The sequence below is a fragment of the Centruroides vittatus genome, unplaced genomic scaffold, assembly GCF_030686945.1.
Source record: "Centruroides vittatus isolate TY-2023 unplaced genomic scaffold, ASM3068694v2 scaffold_2931, whole genome shotgun sequence".
Lineage (NCBI taxonomy): Eukaryota > Metazoa > Arthropoda > Arachnida > Scorpiones > Buthidae > Centruroides > Centruroides vittatus.
The window spans coordinates 37,240-57,068 of NW_027122696.1; the positions used below are offsets into that span (position 1 = coordinate 37,240).

General features: G+C 31.0%; 1 protein-coding gene across 2 annotated transcripts; it reads left to right on the forward strand.

Moving 5' to 3' along the window:
* Nucleotides 1-917: 917 nt before the first annotated feature.
* LOC136987966 (alpha-tocopherol transfer protein-like) lies at nucleotides 918-18,708 on the forward strand. Of its 2 annotated transcripts, XM_067285734.1 has the most exons (5): nucleotides 918-1,034; nucleotides 4,263-4,505; nucleotides 6,168-6,361; nucleotides 9,905-10,018; nucleotides 10,183-10,659. In XM_067285734.1, the coding sequence occupies exons 1-5, from the start codon at nucleotides 938-940 to the stop codon at nucleotides 10,516-10,518; spliced, it is 984 nt and encodes a 327-aa protein (XP_067141835.1). In that variant the 5' UTR covers nucleotides 918-937; the 3' UTR covers nucleotides 10,519-10,659. The 2 variants fall into 2 exon arrangements, 1 of the variants encoding a protein (XP_067141835.1); XR_010882706.1 differs by lacking the exons at nucleotides 4,263-4,505; nucleotides 6,168-6,361; nucleotides 9,905-10,018; nucleotides 10,183-10,659 and adding exons at nucleotides 15,344-15,586; nucleotides 18,515-18,708 and having other exon boundaries at nucleotides 942-1,034.
* The last annotated feature ends 1,121 nt before the right edge of the window (nucleotides 18,709-19,829 follow it).

The following is a 19,829-nucleotide window of genomic DNA, read 5'->3' on the forward strand; positions in this document are numbered from 1 at the left end:
TAATACATTTAATAACATAAAGGTTCCTCTGTAACATATCATTTAACATTACGTTCCGATTTACCATGATTGGCTGATTATCAAGAACCAATACTCCATATAAATGGTGATGATCTATTCGAAATTGTCATCTCTCTTATATAAAATGGGGGTGGAGATCAATTGCTATCTGACATTTCCTCCTTTGTACAAAATAAATAAATAAAATATAAAAAATAGATCTGTTTTTTGATAATTAGAAGAGTTAATTCGTCCTTCAAAGGAAACATTTAATTTCGAATGCTAAATGTGTACTTCGAGCTTCAAGGTAAGCATTCAAAACAATATTTTTTTCTGTTATAATAAATACAAATTTTAGTATTATGAAGCTGTGTTTCTTTTCTAGAATGACTTACATCATATTTGTTAATTCATGACAATGCTGTTTAAAATAATTACTATATTATATAAAAGGTAATCAGTATTTTCTCCATTGAAATAAATTCAGAATGTCAGTTTATATAATATTTTGCATTTTATACAAATGCGAATGAATTATTTAGTTTATATAATGCAAAGTGTATATGAAAATAACCGGTTAACAGGTTTCTATGACCTTAAATATATATATAATATAAGATATGACATCCAATAGAATGACCATCTCGGTATAACGAGATATTCTAGTCTCGAATATTATACTTCAAAGAAGCTTTTGTAAAGGAAGACGTAAGTAGAAGTGTTTAACTTATGTTAATATTAATTATGAATTACAATTATATTTAGAAATGTTTAGCATATATTATTTAATAGTTCACAAAGAGTATTGAACAGAAAGCGGATGTAGTTATTGTCAAAATATGTTGCTTAGGACTGAAAGAGATTCTTATTCAGAAAAATATGTATGATTATGAAGTAAAAATCTAACTTACTTGTATTTTTAAATTGATAGCCCAAAATGAGTGGAATGGAGATAAAGGATTCGATATTTGAGGAAGAGAAAGAAGAATTTCTTTGGGACGAAAATGCCTTGATATCTTTTAAAAAACTTATCAGTAAGTAGAGCTTTTTTTTGTTAGAATATAACAGATAAAATCGATCACGTGTTAAAATTGTGGTTGAAGTTTACGAAAGAAATGTCTTAAGCCATATGTTTATATCTATCTCTGTTGGAGGATCGATTACGTTACTGCGGATTTCCAATAGTCTTTATCTTTTTATACTCTGTTAGAAAAAGAAGAGAACTTTCTACGCTCCTTCTTTTCACTTATTTCCTATTCACTGATTTAACCAAAAGTTTTCAATCTCAACATGTAGTAGGACATTCGTCTTAATTGTGTTAGTCCAAAGGCATTGATATTCGAATTTAATCCTACGTAAAAAGAATTATTGATTTGTAAATTTTCGTCCGATGGCGATAATTATGATTAATTATTTGAAGACATAGTCCTTCCCAAAAAGAGGAACCACCATTTATTAACTTTGTTTTCCAGACAATACATTCTTGGCGACTGACCTTTCTTTTTAGGCTACTGGCCGCCAACACAAAAAACACAAGAATAAAACTGGCCGCCTTAAAAACACAAGAATACATCCAATTAAAAATTGTTTCTCGAGACGTACAGTACATTTAATGGTACGTCTCGCGAAACAATTTATACATTTAAGTATATATTTGTAAAATAGCTTTTCTGTGTAACGTTGTCTTGTAAAAAGAATTTTATGTATAACCTTTTTTAATATTTAGTTGGCTGAGGACGGGCATTGCCCGAAACGTGTATTAATACTCGTATCAACTAAATAAAGATGGAAAAACGCCAAATGTTTAAATAGTAGCACGCTTTGTGTTTGAGAATCATAAAATAAAATCTGTTAAATAATTAAAGGTTTTAAAAAGTGTCTTTACTACTGATCCAGATTGGCTATTTTTTCTATTATATTATTACTTTCTTAATCTATATTATTTTCCACTGTTATTACTTCTTTAAATACTTTTCGACACGTTACGCTTTGTACAAATGATACTATTCCATGATTGGCGAATTTCTCTTCCTAAATTATTATTAATTCTATTATCTTGTTATATATATATATATATATATGTACAGGGTGCCCCATAAATTTGTCAATAGTTTAAAAATTCATAAAAGTTGAAAGAATTGGTATATTTGAATGCGGTTTGCGTAAAAGTTATTCTCACGAAGGGGGATTTTTTTGGGTAGAGAAAAAGAAAATAGTTCAAATTTTTATCGCTAGAGAACGCTGAACGCAAGAAAATCACTGAAATTGTGCAAATCTGAGTCTTATAAAAGGCAGGGTGTACGATTAACAGCTCATTTCTGAATTTTTCTGTTACTGGCGCTGACATACGGTTTTCAGTTATGATGTTGACCTATGGTGATACAAAATGGCGGCTCGTCTCTGATTCCAGCAAACAGAAGAAAGGAAACAGTGGGGAAGCAAGTTCTAACCTAACCTAACCTATTCTAATAAATTACAATTATTACCAACCAAATTATTAGAATAGGTTAGGTTAGGTTAGGTTAGAACTTGCGTCCCCACTGTTTCCTTTCTTCTGTTTGCTGGAATTAGAGACGAGCCGCCATTTTGTATACCATAGGTAAATCTAACCGGTTTTATTATGATGTTCACGTTGGTGGATAAAGCACTATTTGTAAGGTTGTTTTATCTCAGCCACGAATCACCGGCTGAAACTTTACGAAGATTTAGGACACAGAAGAGAACGAAGAAAGGTTCAGGTCTAATCACTCCTGCCGGATTGGTTTCCCTAGTACGACGTTTCGAAGAAACGGGAAGTTTGTGTGTTCGCCCACACAGTGGTGTACCACGTTTATCGGAGGTTCATACCTCCGATGTGGCTTCGCAAATGGAAGCTATATTAACCTGGACAACGAATAGAGAAAAAAATGAATAGGATATTGTCATCCAGTGACGATGTCGAAGAAAGAAAGCGAAATGCATATGGATGAGAAAAAGTAAAATAAACATTTTTCTTATTGTTAACTGTTTAATATCGTAATTCGTTACCGGTGCCGATTGAGTGTTTAGCTCGGGGACTGTATTCTATATTTTATTTGTTTAAATTTTTAGAAATAGTTATTTTGGTTAGATTTACCTTAGGTAGCCAAAATGGCGGCTTGTCTCTGATTCCAGCTTACAGAAGAAAGGAAACAGTGGGGACGCACGTTCTAACCTAACCTAACCTATTCTAATAATTTGGTTGATAATAATTATGGTAATTTATTAGAATAGGTTAGGTTAGGTTAGAACGTGCGTCCCCACTGTTTCCTTTCTTCTGTAAGCTGGAATCAGAGACAAGCCGCCATTTTGGCTACCTACGGTAAATCTAACCGTTATTTTTATTCATTTTAGTAATCAATTGGTTTATGTTGTTATTAACATTTTCGAAACAAATGAATGATCTGCAATCTGGTGTAAATTTACAAAATTGCTGAAATTATAATTGGCATTCAGAAAGTAGTACTGTTAAAGACAGTTGTCTGTGTTTATTTTGTTTGTTTGTTTGTCTTCCTTTTGCTCTTTTACAAGATTTAGGAAAAACTCAAAATAAGAATACAACTAAGTGCTACTGCAGTGTATCAGAATGCAAGACCAAAGAAATGTTCTTTGAATCTTCTTTCAGAAGATTCTAACTTTTAAAGCAGTGGTTGCATATTCAAAAAGGAATCATTCAAGAACACGTCTGTCTGTTGTTTACACTTTAATAGGACTTGTTATATATTGCTAGGTAAAATATTTTTCACTACACTAACTCTGTACAATTTTTTTTTAAAATAATTCTTTACTCTCTGTGAAACATTAGCATAAAATTATATATGTTTTTTAATTTCTTGTAAGTAATTTTCGTGCCTTCAGCGAATCATGTATTATATTTCTTATTATTAAAATAACTACTGCTTTATTTTTGTTACAATCAGAACTTACATACTTATTTGAAAATGTTGTGTTTTAACATAAACTCTCAATTTTCCTGTTATTAAGTCTTCGCAATTTCGCGAAGATTTGATGCTATTTTAAAAGACTAAACAAGCCTCCGAGTTTGACAAATCCTTCTGTGTTGAAGACCACACAAAAGTAAATGACTGTACAGTACACCCCCTATGTTTGTGACATCTTTTTTTTCAAAAATATGCGAAAACGTAACATTAATTTAAGGAATATTTTTTAAATGATTTGATCTGTTTCACAGCCTAATTATGAAAACATAATGAACTAATATGTATGTTCTTCATTCCTATTAGGAGACCAACGCATTACATGTCTCATGGATGACATGTTCCTTCTCGGATTTCTACGCGCTACAGAATTTGATTTGCCAAGTTCTCTCCAGATGCTTAAGAATTATTATAACACGAGAGTAAATTATCCGCAGTACATTAAAAATCTTCTTCCTTCCAAAATGGAAGATGCTTTGAACATGAATATTTTGCAATTTTTGCCAAAACCCGATCAGAACGGAAGCTATATTTACTTTTTTCGATTTGGTAAGTAGGAATTTTACTTTTTTCTTATTATTTTCAGAATTACAACAGAAAAATATTAACATTTTAATTGTCAGCAACCATTTAGTTAAACCGTGTTTGGCTTAGAGAGATGGCGCCAAAAGTTTTCGATTGCAGGGCCATATCTTATAATCGAGATGGGTTGATAATAATAATAATAATAATAATAATAATAAGCACAAACGTCAAACGGTTAGAAGTTGAAAGTTGAACTTCGGTACACGTCAGGATAATGCACATTAAGAAGGGATTTTCCTAAATTCCCCTCCGCGGGGGAGAGGGAGAGGATTAACTATTACTCTGACTCGGATTTCACTGTACAGTAAAAATCGCATGTAAAATATCACATACACATTTTGCAGGAAATCGAACATAATTTTAGACACTCTAAAACTTCTCTAATTAGTTACGGAAGAGGGTGAACCTAATTCTTGCACCCGATGAAAACGGGTAAGATCAGCTATAATCTAATAATATTAATATTCGCAACCGTTACTTTTTGCCCAAGCAACGCCTGGTTCATCCGCTAGTTGCTTGTAAGTCATAAACAAGCATAATACAAATATTTTGTATATTTCATATATACAAAACGTAGCCTTTTTCTATTGTTATATAAGAGAAAGAATTGCCTCGGGGATAATTGGGCAGCAATGGTTGAAGCGATTAATGCACAAGACAGCCAATCTAGAGTTTCCGGGTTGGATTTCAAGCAAATCCAGAGTTTTAAAGTTAACATTTTGTTTTCTATTTCCCACTGTTCGGTTGCTGCTTTCTAGATCTAATCGACATGGGAAGAACATACAAGAAATGCCCTGTTTGATATCAAAACCTGAAATGAATTTTAAAAAATTCAGTAACGAGTGGCTTAACTTTCCCGGCAAAATTAAAAATTTTGATGGCGCCATCTGTTATGATATTCTATTTTTAAAATTTTCTATATTTTTAATTATTATAAAATGGCAAAGAGCTTAATTTTGAGAATAGGTAAAAGTTTTATAAAAAAAAATGTAAAGTTTACTAACCTATAAAGTCGTCATTTAAACTATAACCCTACTCGAGATAAGACATGCGAACTCCCTTTATCACCTTACTATATTGACTTTTAACCACTAAAATTTAATAGTATCAATCTCCTAATACACAAACATCAAACAAATTTTCAACAAAACCACAGGAGTTAATAAGCTTCAAACAGAATGAACAAAAAAAGTTTTCCCCACACATTAACATCCATACACACAGATAAAAACCTCATAATTCTTTTTATTTCTCGACGTTTCAAGGTCCCGAGTCCAAAAATATAAAAAGGTTCATTTTGTGACTAATCGCCATACTTTCCCTCTGTTATATTTAAAAAAGGCGGAAAGTATAAAAGGTGTTTATATAAATTAGTAGTAAACTGTTACACTTGAAATTTAATTATTAATTAAAATTTCATGAAATTCTTCATTGTATAGCCTACTTGTTAATTTCTAATCATTTTAAAGTTTTATTATACTGGAACTGTAAAATCAGCAGAATATTCAAAATTTTAAAATGTCAGTTTTCTGAATTATTATAAATAATTGTGTGTTAATTAATTTTCTATATTATATTATCATTAATATTACTGTAGAATTATTTTTAAACTAATTTCTTTCACAGCCAATTGGGATACGTCTGTTGCAGATGGAATTGATGTAATACGTGTTATACTGCTTAACATGGACCTTCAATTAAATTTACATCGAGCTCAAGAAAAGAAAATCATTTGTATCGTAGATGCCGAGGGATTATCTCTGTCACATTTCTGTAATTTGACGCCAAGAATCATGAGTGCTTTCGCCACACTTGCTTTTGTGAGTAGCGCTTTGAGTTGTCAAACTTATATACGTTAAGTTTAATGATTTGAGTATAGGAAATGGCGTGAAATTCCAGCCATTTTGTTATGCGTGTGTTTGCAAATTATGTTGGCCGATGACGTGAATAGACAGAGCCAACGGCGTACCCAGCGAGGGGCAGGGAGGGCAGCTGCCCGTCCCTAGAAGAAAAATTAAAACGTGGTAATTAACACACGACACACAGCACAGACGTATCAATTTAGTATGAGTTTGAATAAGGAATATTGTGACTAGAGCCTAGAACCATCTGTCATGAAATCTTAGAACTATTTCACTGTTCGCTGCTATTCTTGTACTCAAAGAAACTATGAGTTGCTTCCCTGTAGTTCAGATCCTGGGTACACCGCTGGAAAAAGCAGAGACGCCAATCACTGCTGTACAATCACACGTTAAAATAACAATGCTTCATCGCTGTTAATATAATAAGTTGAACTGTCACGGCAGCCATCGAACTCTATGTAATTTCACTATTTTATGTTATTGTTATTTTTTTCCTTGTTCTGTTCTTTAAAGTTTTAAACAAAGTTTTATAAATTACAGACAGGGAGAACACATGAACCCTGTAGTTTAGGTTCCGATGAATATTCCAAGAAAATTGAAGAATTGTAGGACTATAAACTGTGCTTGCCACGCAGACAGGCGTTGCTACCCAAAGTGTCGTAATTTTTATTGAAATAACTGAGGCTTATATGCCTCAGTTATTTCAATAAACACGACTAAATTAATATAAGTAGACAATATTTATTTATTTCCTGATCTGATACCTTTTTATACAAGTGATAAAACAGTATTATATGCCTTAGCCTAGTCTAGAGTTTATACCTAGTTACGCTCTCATTCCTTCGTTTTATAAATAATAGGTTACAGGAGGTCTCCAAAAAACATATATAACACAGGCTTATACAATATATTTAACTAAATAGACGTCTTTACACATCGGTGTATGAAACTCTAGAAAAATAAAATCTAGCAACGAGTTGCTTAGCTTTCCCGACATTTGGTGGGGCCATCTGTTATGATTGTTAAAAATTAAAAAAGTTTTAAATAAAATATTATAAAATGGCAAAAAGCTTAATTTTGAAGGCAGGGATGGGTTTTATAAAAATTTGTAAATGCTAATAGGTGTTTAAGGAAGTGAAAAATATCACGAGCATTTATTTTATTGTGACATCGTTACTATGTCGGCTGCAATTTTCAATCATGTTTTTAATTTATTTAAGTTAAAATAAATGTTTTCCACCTGAAATTAGTTGTGTCTTGCTTTTGTATATCATGCATTTCCTATTAGCAGTGTTGTCGTTCCGGTCATCTATCTAACCGTTTCAGTTGAAAATTTTTGAATTGAAATGATTTTATATGGTTAATCGGGGTCTCATGCCCCTTATATTTCCAAAATTTACAGACAGGAATTTCTAGAAGGCTTAGGTGGATATTGAAATTCGGTTTCAACTTTATTGTAGAATATTCTTAAATAGATTAGGCTATATATGATATGCATTTCAGGCTGTTGTAAATTCACAGCTTCTTTTCAGTGCTATTAAAAACAATGCAATGATTATTAGATTTGACACTATTATGATCACAAAAATTCTTTATATTTACTTACATGTCTTTAAGAGAGACAAACAATTTTTAAACTCCGGTACACATTCATGTTTCCGTTTAAATACAATTATAAAACATTTAAAAAATTGTTTTTAATAAATGGGTAAAAACTATATTATAAACTAAAACTATATCATAATATCCAAATTAATTTTTTAAAGGAATGGAGTCAGATTGTTTATCAAATTATCAGATTATTGTAGAGAAATACCCTCTATTATTTGATACCATTGTAAATCTATGAACATGCCATCTGAGATATTTATTAATTTTTCTCTAGGGTGTTTTAAAATTTCTATATATTCTTTAAATTTTCTTTTATATGTAGGCCCATCTATTTCACTATTAGTATTTTGATGTTATTTCTATTTATTATACAATTTATTATACAATTTTTAGAATGTTGAAACCATGGTGAATTGCCATATTTTAGACCTATTGCCGCTTCGTGCTTTTTAATTCTTTTTTTCTAATGTTCTTCCAGTTTCACCAATACAAATTCTAGGGTTATTACAATTGCATTCTATTTTATATATTGTCCCTTCTCTCTTAAGGTCATTATTTTGGCTTATGTTATTATGTTGATTATTAATTCTGCTACATATGTTATGTGATATTTTGTTAGTCAAAAGATTTGCGCTTTATTTTCTTAATTTACACGCATTATTTATGATAATTATATCAGTAATATAAGGAAGAGTAAAGATTCCGAACCACATTTACTTACAGAAATATATCCTTATATAAACTTTAAATCCCGATAACATCAGGTATTTCCTGTTAATTACATAAACCTTCTAGAGCAGTTCATCAGATTTTAGATAACCATTACCCCTTAGCCCCAAGATTTTTCCAGATAACTATTAACCTTTATCCTTATTTACATCCTCTATCCACATTTACATCCTCTATCCCAGCTCTATTATATATAACAGAAGGTAGTAAGTATGGGAATCGGTCAAAACATGACCCCTAAGACTTTTGCATTTTTTGACTCGGGGGATTTTGAAACGTCGGAAAATGTTAAAAAAAAAAAAAAAATCGCATATTTTTTCTCTATATACTATATTTGTTTGTGTTTGAGAGTGGCACTATTTTGTTCAGCCTGTTTGAAGCTTAATAACTCCTGTACTTTTCTTCGAAAATTTCTGAAATTTTGCAGGGAGGTTTGAGAATTAGGGGGATTGATGAGTTTAAATTTTGGCGGTTAAAGGTCGACGAGATGGAGAGATAAAGGGGATCGTATATCATATATCGAGTATCGTCAGACACAATTTTACTCGTTATTAGCGTTTACAATAATTTATAAGACCTATCCCTATCCTCAAAATTAAGTTTTTTTTGCCGTTTTATAGTAATTAAAGTTATAAAAAGTTGTTATTTAATAAACTATCACAACAAATGCGTTATATACGCAGTTTTAAATGTTGCCGGAAAAGTTAAGTAAATCGTTGCTAGATTTTTTGTATGTTTTTCGTAAGGCATTTATAGATTTATATATGTAGATTTTAGATTATTTGGAAATGATCTCTGAATACTTAAATGACACCAAATAATAATAGTCTCACAAGAATTTCGATTGGCAAAGTCAGAAAATTTCGCTGACATACTTAAAAAGATTACCCATCCCTGATATAGAGTATTTCTTTCATGGGGTTTATCAATTATGCGGGTAAATGGTGCTGATTTAAACTTAATACATTCGTATTCATGACTTAAATATTAGGTATACTGTATTAGATATTATAAAGCCTATCGGAATTTCTGTTATGCATTTGTTTACGTAGATTTGCATATTCTTAAAAGTACTTAATAATAAAGTATATGTATTGAGAATAATAACTATTGATAACATTTAAAATATTTTAACAATGATTTCAATATTTTTTCAAACAGAGAAGTTCTTATCCTTTACGATTCAGAGCAATACATTACGTGAACATAAATGTCATATTCAGAGCTATATTAAGTGTTTTCATTCCACTTCTACCGGAAAAAATCAAGAAGACGGTGAGCATTTTCAATTTTGTTCTTAATTTATCAAAGTATAATTAATAATGTTTTAATTAATTCTTTTTTATTGTAGTTTGCTTAAATTGTTTATAAAAGTTCATTAATTTCATTTTTGCCTGTGAGCATAATTTCCAATTTCTTATATGCATTGTAAATTTCAGATCCATTTACATTCTGATATCAAAACTTTGGCCGATTTTATCAGTTCCGATCATCTGCCTTCACAATTGGGTGGAAATTTGCCACCTTTCGACCCGACTGAAGCTAATAAAATGCTTAAAGCTAATGAAGAATTCTACCGAAGGAACGAAGAATACGTGAAGTTATACGAGAAATCAATTAAAGATTGTAATGAAGACATATCTTCATGCAAGGATGTGAAGAAGAAAGAATTTATTGAAAAGGCGGAAGAAATATTTGAATGCCATTCTAATAATCCCGAAGCTTTTATAGCTTGTATGAAAGAGAATTTCGAATTTGATATTGATGCTTTTTAAGGAAGATGATTTCTTCCAAAATTACTTATAACTTAAACTAACAAAATTAGATAATCGTTAATTGTATCGTTACTTAACACTATGTTTGTAAATAAATTTTAAATACTTGTTTATTAATTAAAAGAATTTAACGAATAATAATACTGGATTTATCATGCGTAATAAAGTAAAAACACGAGCAATTCTCTTTTCACAAGGGATCTTTCGTACATTACACTTTTGATATATCTAATTGGTTAACAGTCTACTGTTGAAAGATTACTGTTTACTAGTTTGGAAGATCCGGAAACAAGTCTGGACGGATCAAATTCTCAAAGATTTTTTAATGATTGTTCGTCCCGACTATTTACGACCCTGTCCCTTGTCACCCGTCTAGCCCAACTTACAATAGACTTGATAAAAAATAAATAAATAAATTCCTTGTTGCGTTTAAAAATAATCGTCTTTCTGCTAATTTTGAGAACGGTGTTAGTTTGTTGAAAATCGAAACCATTTATAGAAAGCTTGCGGTTTGAAGTCATGAAAGAAATGCAAACATAAAAGTATTCACAAGCAGCAAGTCACAATAGACTATTAGTTAAATTACTGTTTTTCTTAGTATCATCAAACAGTTATATCTGCTGTGGATTAAAGAAAGAAAGATAATTTCCAAGTAATGTTGATAGATTGTGTGATGATGATGCTTGTTATGGTACAACAGATAAAGGAAGACATAAATAATAAATATTCTTTGGAGACAGATAAATCCGATATCTATGTATGAGAATGGTGATATTTTAATAAACCAAATTACACCTCTAATTGATAAAATTAATTTTATATAAACTCGGAAAATGGAGCCATGCGTTAATTACTTTTATACATGCTTATTAAATTATGTCATATCCTAATTATTACATCATAGAATGTTATAATTTTTAAAGGCATTGATTTTAAAATGTTTTTCCTTATATCAGCTCGAAATGACAAAGACACGACGTTATAAAATTTGAAATCCCGTTAATATTTGCAATCTTATTCTATTTATTTTCAAGATCCTCCTAGTTAATTGCTGAAATCTTGAACTTCTATGACTTTTGTAATCATATTTATATTTGGCAATGTTTAAAGTACACAATCTTACCGCAATCTTTTCAAATCCGTTTTGTAATTCTAACAAAAAACATAAAGAAAAGTTAACAATAAACCTTCCAAATTTAGAAATGTTTGAACTGCTTTTGAAAACATTTCGCATGTGTTTTTCCTCCACTCCGTTTAAATCGTGCCAGGGACTTTAATGAAATGTTTTATTTTAATTTAATTCTATTTGTTATTAATTTTTCCCTTGTATTGGCGTAGAAAAAGGCTATCGAATTCACCCTTAAGAGAGCTGTGTTACAAGATGTGTTTGGTGTTGTGTGAGTCTTACTGATGAACCATAAAATTACAAACTAGGTATTAAAATTTGATACCTGCCACATGTTTATTATTCTTTCTATAATGTATGTAAAGCATTTTAATCGTTTATACGCATTTCTAATATGTCTCCTGCTAAACACTGTTCCTAAGTCATTGTCTATCTCATAATTTTTTAAGGAAAGAATTTTCACTTAATTTTCTCAATTTTAATTTAATTTAATGTTTTAATTTTACCAGGTATAATATTTTCTGTAGATTATAGAAGAGTTCGTCTTACCATGGCATTTGACTCTGTTTGATTTACAGTGAAACCTCTGTAAAAGTTGTGTTTTACTGGGAACCATTGGTTGTCGCAAAGCAGGGTTTTGCTGTATGTAATAAACATATTGTTGATAAATAAAAGGTAATAAAATTTTATGCAAGATGGAATATATTTACTTAATTTCGGTGTACAGAGAGCTTTAAAAACGATTTTAAAAATAATAAAAATTACGCAAATTATTAGGAAAACGCCGCAATTGAAGAATTGCAACAGAAAACCTTGTCACAATAAAACAGCTTCTTCTATTGGATATTGCAGTTAATATAAAGCGGTATTTCAGATGAAAGAGAAGACTCGAAACAAATTCTAGTCTTTGTATGAGGAAAAAAACAAGACTTTGAAAAGGTAAGGTAAGCAGACAAATTTACTTTCTGTGCTTTTAATTAACATTCTTATCACTCAACTACTAGAATTTTCTTCTGGATATTTTATAACTTTTCAGATTTTTAAATCGTTAAATCGAAATATGACTAATAATTTAGTGTTCCTTGCATTTTAGTGAAATATTTCTTATAAATTAAATTTTAAAACTATAGTTTTTAATGTTCCTAAAGTGAAAATAATAGCAACATATAATAATTACCAGTACGGAGGGATGAGGAATGAATATGCAGACAGTCACTTATAATTGGAGAATAAAATTAAATAATTTTCTAACTTAAAATTTTATATTTATTGTAGCTTTTATAAGAATAAATTTACAAGTAACCCCACAAATTTTGTTTAAGAAATTAAATTTTAGAATATTTAATTACATGGTTATTTTTCATATCAAATTAATTGGTTTGCTTTGGATTGAAGGACTACAGCAATGCAACACACGGGGGATCGGCCAAATGTTAGTGATTCCGGATAAACATAGAAAGTCTTTTTAGGAGACACTCACACTTAGCAACCTGTTTCTATTCAACTGTTACACAAGTGAACAATACCCGGAAAACTACAAGAGGCAAGCCCATTGGTGAGGCATGAACCCACTTGATACATAAATACAGAGAAGATATATTCCATTATACTTTTTAATGGTAAATTATCTTTCTCCCAAAGTATTTTTATACAAAAAGTGCTGTGACTGTATTAAACTTCTAATTAATTTTAGCTTCTGTTTAGATTTTCATCATGTTTTCTTTAAAAATAAAAAAATTAAAACGATTTCTGAAAGGCTAGTTACACTCCACTTTCCTTGTATAATTATACAGATCAATGCTAATACCACGACGAGTGTTCGGTAATTTTATCCACTCAACCAATTATGAACTAAAATTAATTAACAGTTTAATCTTTCAAAACATTTATTTAATGCCTTAAAACACAATTCTTAATACGTAAAGAATCCTAAGGTACAAGCTTGTTATGCTTAGTTCTTTCTGAGATTATAACTATTTGCTACATTTAAATAAAAATGAATACAAATAAATCGATTAAAACATCAAAATATAGACTAATGTAGCAAAGTTTTATGAATTAATTATTAAAGGTTTAAAAATATTACTTATAATTTATTAAAAATTATAGCAATACATAACCAAAATGAATATAAAAATTCAATATTTGAAGAAGAGAAAGAAGAATTCCCTTCGAATGAAAATGCATTGAAAGATTTTAAAAATCTTATAAGTAAGTAACTTTTTAATATTATTATAAAATAAATCTGTTTATATTTTTTATAAGTCGTATAATTAAAGAATTCGAATATAGTTTAAAATGTTGAATTATACGTTAGAAATTAATGGATTAAAACTAATAAATCATACATTTAAACATTTCAGAGATATCTACAACAATAATTTTATCTATTATCGATTTCTTTCTTCCATTTTTAAGCTAAAAATAAGCATCGCAAAGCACAAATAATTATAAAATATTATTTCTCATCCTTGAATATCATCGAAATATGAAAACGTAGATTTATACTCCTTATATTTTCGCAATTACTTATACGTATTTTATTACGCTGCATGTTTGACCTAGTGACACTTAATGTAAATGAAGTTCAAGATAATTAAACTTGATCCAAATCGAATCAAGAAAAAATGAGGCAATCGATGTTCATTAGAATATTAGGTCAAGAAAAACAATTTCGTCGTAAATCGTAGTCGTTTTTCTTGAATTTTATTATTATTAAAAGCCACAAGAACCCCCCTGCTATTTTGGGGGTTTTAAAAAGGACCGAGTCTACGTGCCCCCACTATCTACTAACTTGCTCGAGTTAAGACAGAATTTAAAAAGCTGTTGCTACCATCACTCAAGAAATGCTGGTTAAAGTATGGGAAAAATTAGCCTACAGGTTGGATGTGTATCGCGTGACAAACGGAGCTCACATTGAAGCAGTAATTACTTTAAGAATTAGAAATGTAATACATGATTAGCTAAAGGCCCCATAGAGGAGAGTTAAAAAAGATTAAGAAACATATTATGTAACTTTATGCTAATGTTTTACTGAAAATATATACAATATCATTTGAGTTAATTATTGAAAGAATTACTATAGTAAAGTATGCATTATTAGTAGTATAGTATGTTTTAAAATATGGAAATGACTCAGGAACACTTCCGAATTCTTTACATTTCAGTAGGACTTCTTATATATTGCCAAGTAAAATATATTTTAATACATACTTTACTACTAATAATGAATACTTTACTATAGTAATTCTTTCAATAATTAATTCAAATGGTATTGTATATATTTTCAGTAAAACATTAGCATAAAGTTACATAATATGTTTCTTAATCTTTTATAACTCTACTTTATGGGACCTTCAGCTAATCATGTATTATATTTCTAATTCTTAAAGTAATTACTGCTTTATTTGTGTTTACGTCAAACTTTATTTTTTGAAAGCTGTTAAAGAGCACATGAAATTAATCTCTTTTCCTGCAAAGCTATCATTTGTGCAGGAAATCAGAATAAAAATTGAAGAAAGGAGAAGTAAATTAGATCCATAGCATTGAAGAGTTGTATATAAACCACGGTGTTTGGAATTTTTCACAAAATATGTAAAAAAGTAGCATTAATATAAAAATATGTGATTGAATTTCTTTCAAACAATGCTTAAATTAAAAAAATATAGTGATCTATTATTTGTTTTTGATTCCTATTAGGAAACAAACGAATTACATGTCTCATGGATGACATTTTCCTTCTCGGGTTTCTACGTGCTACAGAATTTGATTTGCCAAGTTCTCTCCAATTGCTTAAGAATTATTATAACACGAGAGTAAATTATCCGCAATACATTAAAAATCTTCTTCCTTCCAAAATGGAGGATGCTTTGAACATGAATATTTTGCAATTTTTGCCAAAACCCGATCAGAACGGAAGCTATATTTACTTTTTTCGATTTGGTAAGTAGGAATTTTAGTATCTTTACATTTTTTAGAATTATAACAAAGCAGATTAATTGTCGGAACGTAGTGACGACTAATACTTAACTTCGTGCATTCCTTGTCCGCAGAATAACTCTGGAATGAGTTGTCCGATCTTGATGAAATTTTCTACGACGACTCATCATTACTCAAGGACGAACTGATTAAAATTTCAACTTTCAAAAATGATCCGTTTTTTAGAACTTGATATAGGTGTTTTTCTTCAGTATGGATCATTTTTCAGAGTTGAAATTTTAATCAGTTCGTCCTTGAGTGAATGTGAGTCGTCGTAGAAAATTTCATCAAGATCGGACAACTCATTCTAGAGTTATTTTGTTGACAAGGAATGCATGAAGTCAAGTGTTAGTCGCTTCCTGCACGCACGTGTAGAAGCGCCATCTGGTGGTCGGAAAATATGACAAGCATTAAAACGGTAATTTTGAAAGGTAAATGTTGTCGCTAACTGGACACACAAGAAATATAAAGAATCTTTATAGAATAATAAATTTAAACAAGTCTTCTTTTTAAAACGTGGAGCAGCAGCGATCAATATTGATGGCTTTACGATCCATTCTCTCCTTCGTCTTCCTATCGTTAGTACGAAATTTCGATCTCTAAATGGAGAAGCTGCGCAGAGATTACAGATTGAGATGAAGTCGCTCAAATTCATCATCATCGATGAAATGTCATTGATTGGTGCAAGAATGCTTTACATGATCGAGAGAGATAAACCCGAGAAAGATGAGCCTTTTGGTGGATTCTTTATCTATTTGTTTGGTGATTTTTGTCAGCTTCCTCCTGTTAAAGATACTCCTCTCTACTCGAGTATTTTTTACGATGTAATGTCCCAACAAGGTAGATTCGCATTTGATTCTTTTGAGAAGTTCATTGAACTTAGTAATTCTCATAGACAAAATAGCGCAGATAGTTCCTTCACGGATGTCTTACAACATCTAGCTTCGGGTGATTTCTCTGATACAGATCTGAACATTCTGACGACAAGAAATCGAGCCTATTTATCCAGAGATGAACTTGATCAGTTCCAAACGGCAGTAGAGCTATATCCAACAAACGAGCAAGTTAAACAAAGCAATGAAGACTACTTGCAGTCAACTGGATGCCCTTTTGCTTATATAGCAGGGGTGGGCAAGCAAGAGTTCAGTGGGAGCCGAAATGTAGGTTTTGCAAAATGCATGGGAGCCGCAGTTCTGTACTATCGTGGTGAATAGTATGGTAAGGCCGGAAAGGATAGCACTTTCAGCAAGAGCCGCACTTGCCCATGCCTGTTATATATCATCTGAAAACACTCCAGATATTGCCCTGCCTTCGTCCAAAGATGACTCAAGCTCTTGGTCTCTCGGTCCCTCCAAGTTTTTGAATCTCTCAGTTAATGCCAGAATCATTCTGAGAGTCAACTTATGGGTGCAAGGAGGTCTCGTCAATAGTTCACTAGGAACTATACGCTACATTATATATGTTCCTAATGCTCGCCCTCCAGCTCTTCCTCTGTTTATTTTAGTGGAATTCGATAGCTATCAGGGACTTTTCATCTATGATAATCTGTTTCCAATAATCCCCATAACACGCACTTCGAACGATGGCAGTATATTGCCATCTGGTAGACAGTTTCCCCTTACCTTAGCATACTCGATGACTATAAATAAACCACAGGGATTAACTCTTTCAAAAATCAAAATAGATATAGAGAAAAAAGAGACAGCTATCGGTCTTACCTATGTTACATTGAGTCGAGTGAAAAAAATAACTGACTCAGTATTTTTAAAGAGTTACAATAAAGATCGCAACGAGTCAATCTGTAAGTCCAAGGCCTATAGTGAAAGACAGAATTTCATGAGACATTGGCATAGCAATTAATTAATAGCTTATTCTGACCTTATATTTAAACCTTTAAATGATCCGATAGAAATCATATATATTGTTGAGAACGAATGATTCTTTGTTTCTATTTTCCTCATAATCTAGAAAATAAAGGTGCGAGCAGCTTCGTTCCGACTACACGCTGATGTAGCGTTACTTAACTAGTAAGTAAATTGTCAGCAAGCCTCCTGTTAAAGCGTCATTAAAATAAAGTTATATAATAACCACACAGCATGTGTAATTCTGGACATGGTATTACTACTTGCCTAAACCGTAGAGAATAGACAATTGGTGTGTAAATCTTTCGATGATGGGTCATATTGCTTAAAAATCGTAGGAAAGCGCACGAATGTTCTGTATATTTCATACTAAAAGTAGGTTTATTACAATCATTGTTTGAGAGTCGCAGTTGCTTTGGGGCTTAAGTTTAGGCATGAAGTCGGCCAATCTAGGGTTTTGTGATTGGAATTCAAGCAAATCCAACACTTTTCACCTACAGTTTACTGTTTCTCACTATTCGGTTGCTACATTGTAGATTTAATCGACCGTAACTGAAATGCCCTTTTTGTGTTCACAGCCGAGAAAGAATAAATAAAAAGTATATAAATTAGAAGAAAATGGTTCAACTTGAAATTTCCCCATTAATCTCAATTTCATGAAATTCTTCATTGCATACCAGGTTATTTCTAATCATTTTGAAGTTTTATGGTACTGGAACTGTAAAATCAGCAGACTATTTAAAATTTTAAAATGTCAGTTTATTCTGAATAATTATAAATAATTGTGTGCAATGTTTAACTGCATTTACGTGATATTGTGTAGGTAAAATTTTTATTTATTTCTTTATTTTTTAAGAAAGTTATTTTTCTTGTATTTTTTCATTTGTTCGATTGCAAGTGAAGTTGTAATTAAGAAATACTGTTGTAATTTCTCATTTCAATTTTTTATTTTATAAATTATTAGGGTAATTAATTAATATTCTATATTATATTACGGTAGAATTATTTTTAAAACTAATTTCTTTCACAGCCAATTGGGATACGTCTGTTGCAGATGGAATTGATGTAATACGTGTTATACTGCTTAACCTGGACCTTCAATTAAATTTACATCGAACTCAAGAAAAGAAAATCACTTGTATCGTAGATGGAGAGGGATTATCTTTGTCACATTTCTGTAATTTTATGCCAAGAATCTTGAGTGCTTTAGCCACACTTGCTCTTGTGAGTATCGCTTTGTGTTGTTACACTTATATACGTTAAGATTAATGATCTGAGTATACGAAATGGCGTGAATTTCCGGCCATTTTGTTACGCTCTTTTGGAAATTATGTTGGCCCGTGACGTTAATGGACAGAGCAAGGACGTCAATCATACTGTACAATCATACGTTAAAATAACAATGCTCCATTCCTGTTATATAATAAGTCGAACTGTCATGGCAGCCATCGAACTTTATGTAATGTGACTATTTTTTGTCAAGGTTATTTTTTCTTTCCCTTGTTCTGCTCTTTAAAATTTTACACAGAGTTTTAGAAATTACAGAGAGGGAGAACGTATTAGCACCTTAAATGAATATTCCAAGAAAATTGAAGAACTGTGAGACCATAAACTTTGTTGTCGTGCAGACAGGCGTCGCATCTCAAAGTATCGGACAGGCTTCAGTTATTTCAATGAATATAACCAAATTAATGTACAGTACAATTTACTTATTTACCCCGTAGTCCAATACCATCATCTCCGCGAGACAGTAAAGTTTTAGCCTTTAACTCTAGTCAAGTAAATGCCATTGACTAGTTCATGGCTCTATTTACAGTTATATTAATTTATTATTACTTTTCTGGCTCTGTTATATAATAGAAGAACATCTTGCTATTGATCAAAAAATTACCCCTCCCCAAGATTTTGAAATTTTTAGACTCAGAATACCTTCAAACGTCGAGAAATGCAAAAAGATTCAGAATTTTTTCTGTGTGAGTATGAATGTGTGTCAAATTTACACTCAAACACACACATTGTGTTTGGGGGCACAATTTTGTTTATCTATTTTGAAGGTTAAATACTCACGTGCATTTTGTCGAAAATTTTTAAAATTTTGCAGGGAGATTTGTTTGTTAAGAGAATTGATGTTATTAAATGTTGGGTGTTAAAAATTTAAGGGGTGGGTGGGTATATACAGAGGTAGTATGCTATATCTCGAGTTGGGTCAAACTTAATAGCGATTTTACTAGTTATTGGCATTTTCAATTTTTTATAAAATTCGACCCCTACCCTCACAATTAAGTTCTCTGCCATTTCGTACCACAAGAGCCATACTTGATTCTCCAACAATTTTTAGCACGCGA

Bases quoted from the DNA above. Each gene is read 5' to 3' on its own strand.
- LOC136987966 (XM_067285734.1), top strand. From the start codon at position 938: ATGAGTGGAATGGAGATAAAGGATTCGATATTTGAGGAAGAGAAAGAA. The intron at 4,506-6,167 runs GTAAGTAGGAAT...TTTCTTTCACAG, and splicing joins TATTTACTTTTTTCGATTTG to CCAATTGGGATACGTCTGTT. The intron at 10,019-10,182 runs GTGAGCATTTTC...TGTAAATTTCAG, and splicing joins CGGAAAAAATCAAGAAGACG to ATCCATTTACATTCTGATAT.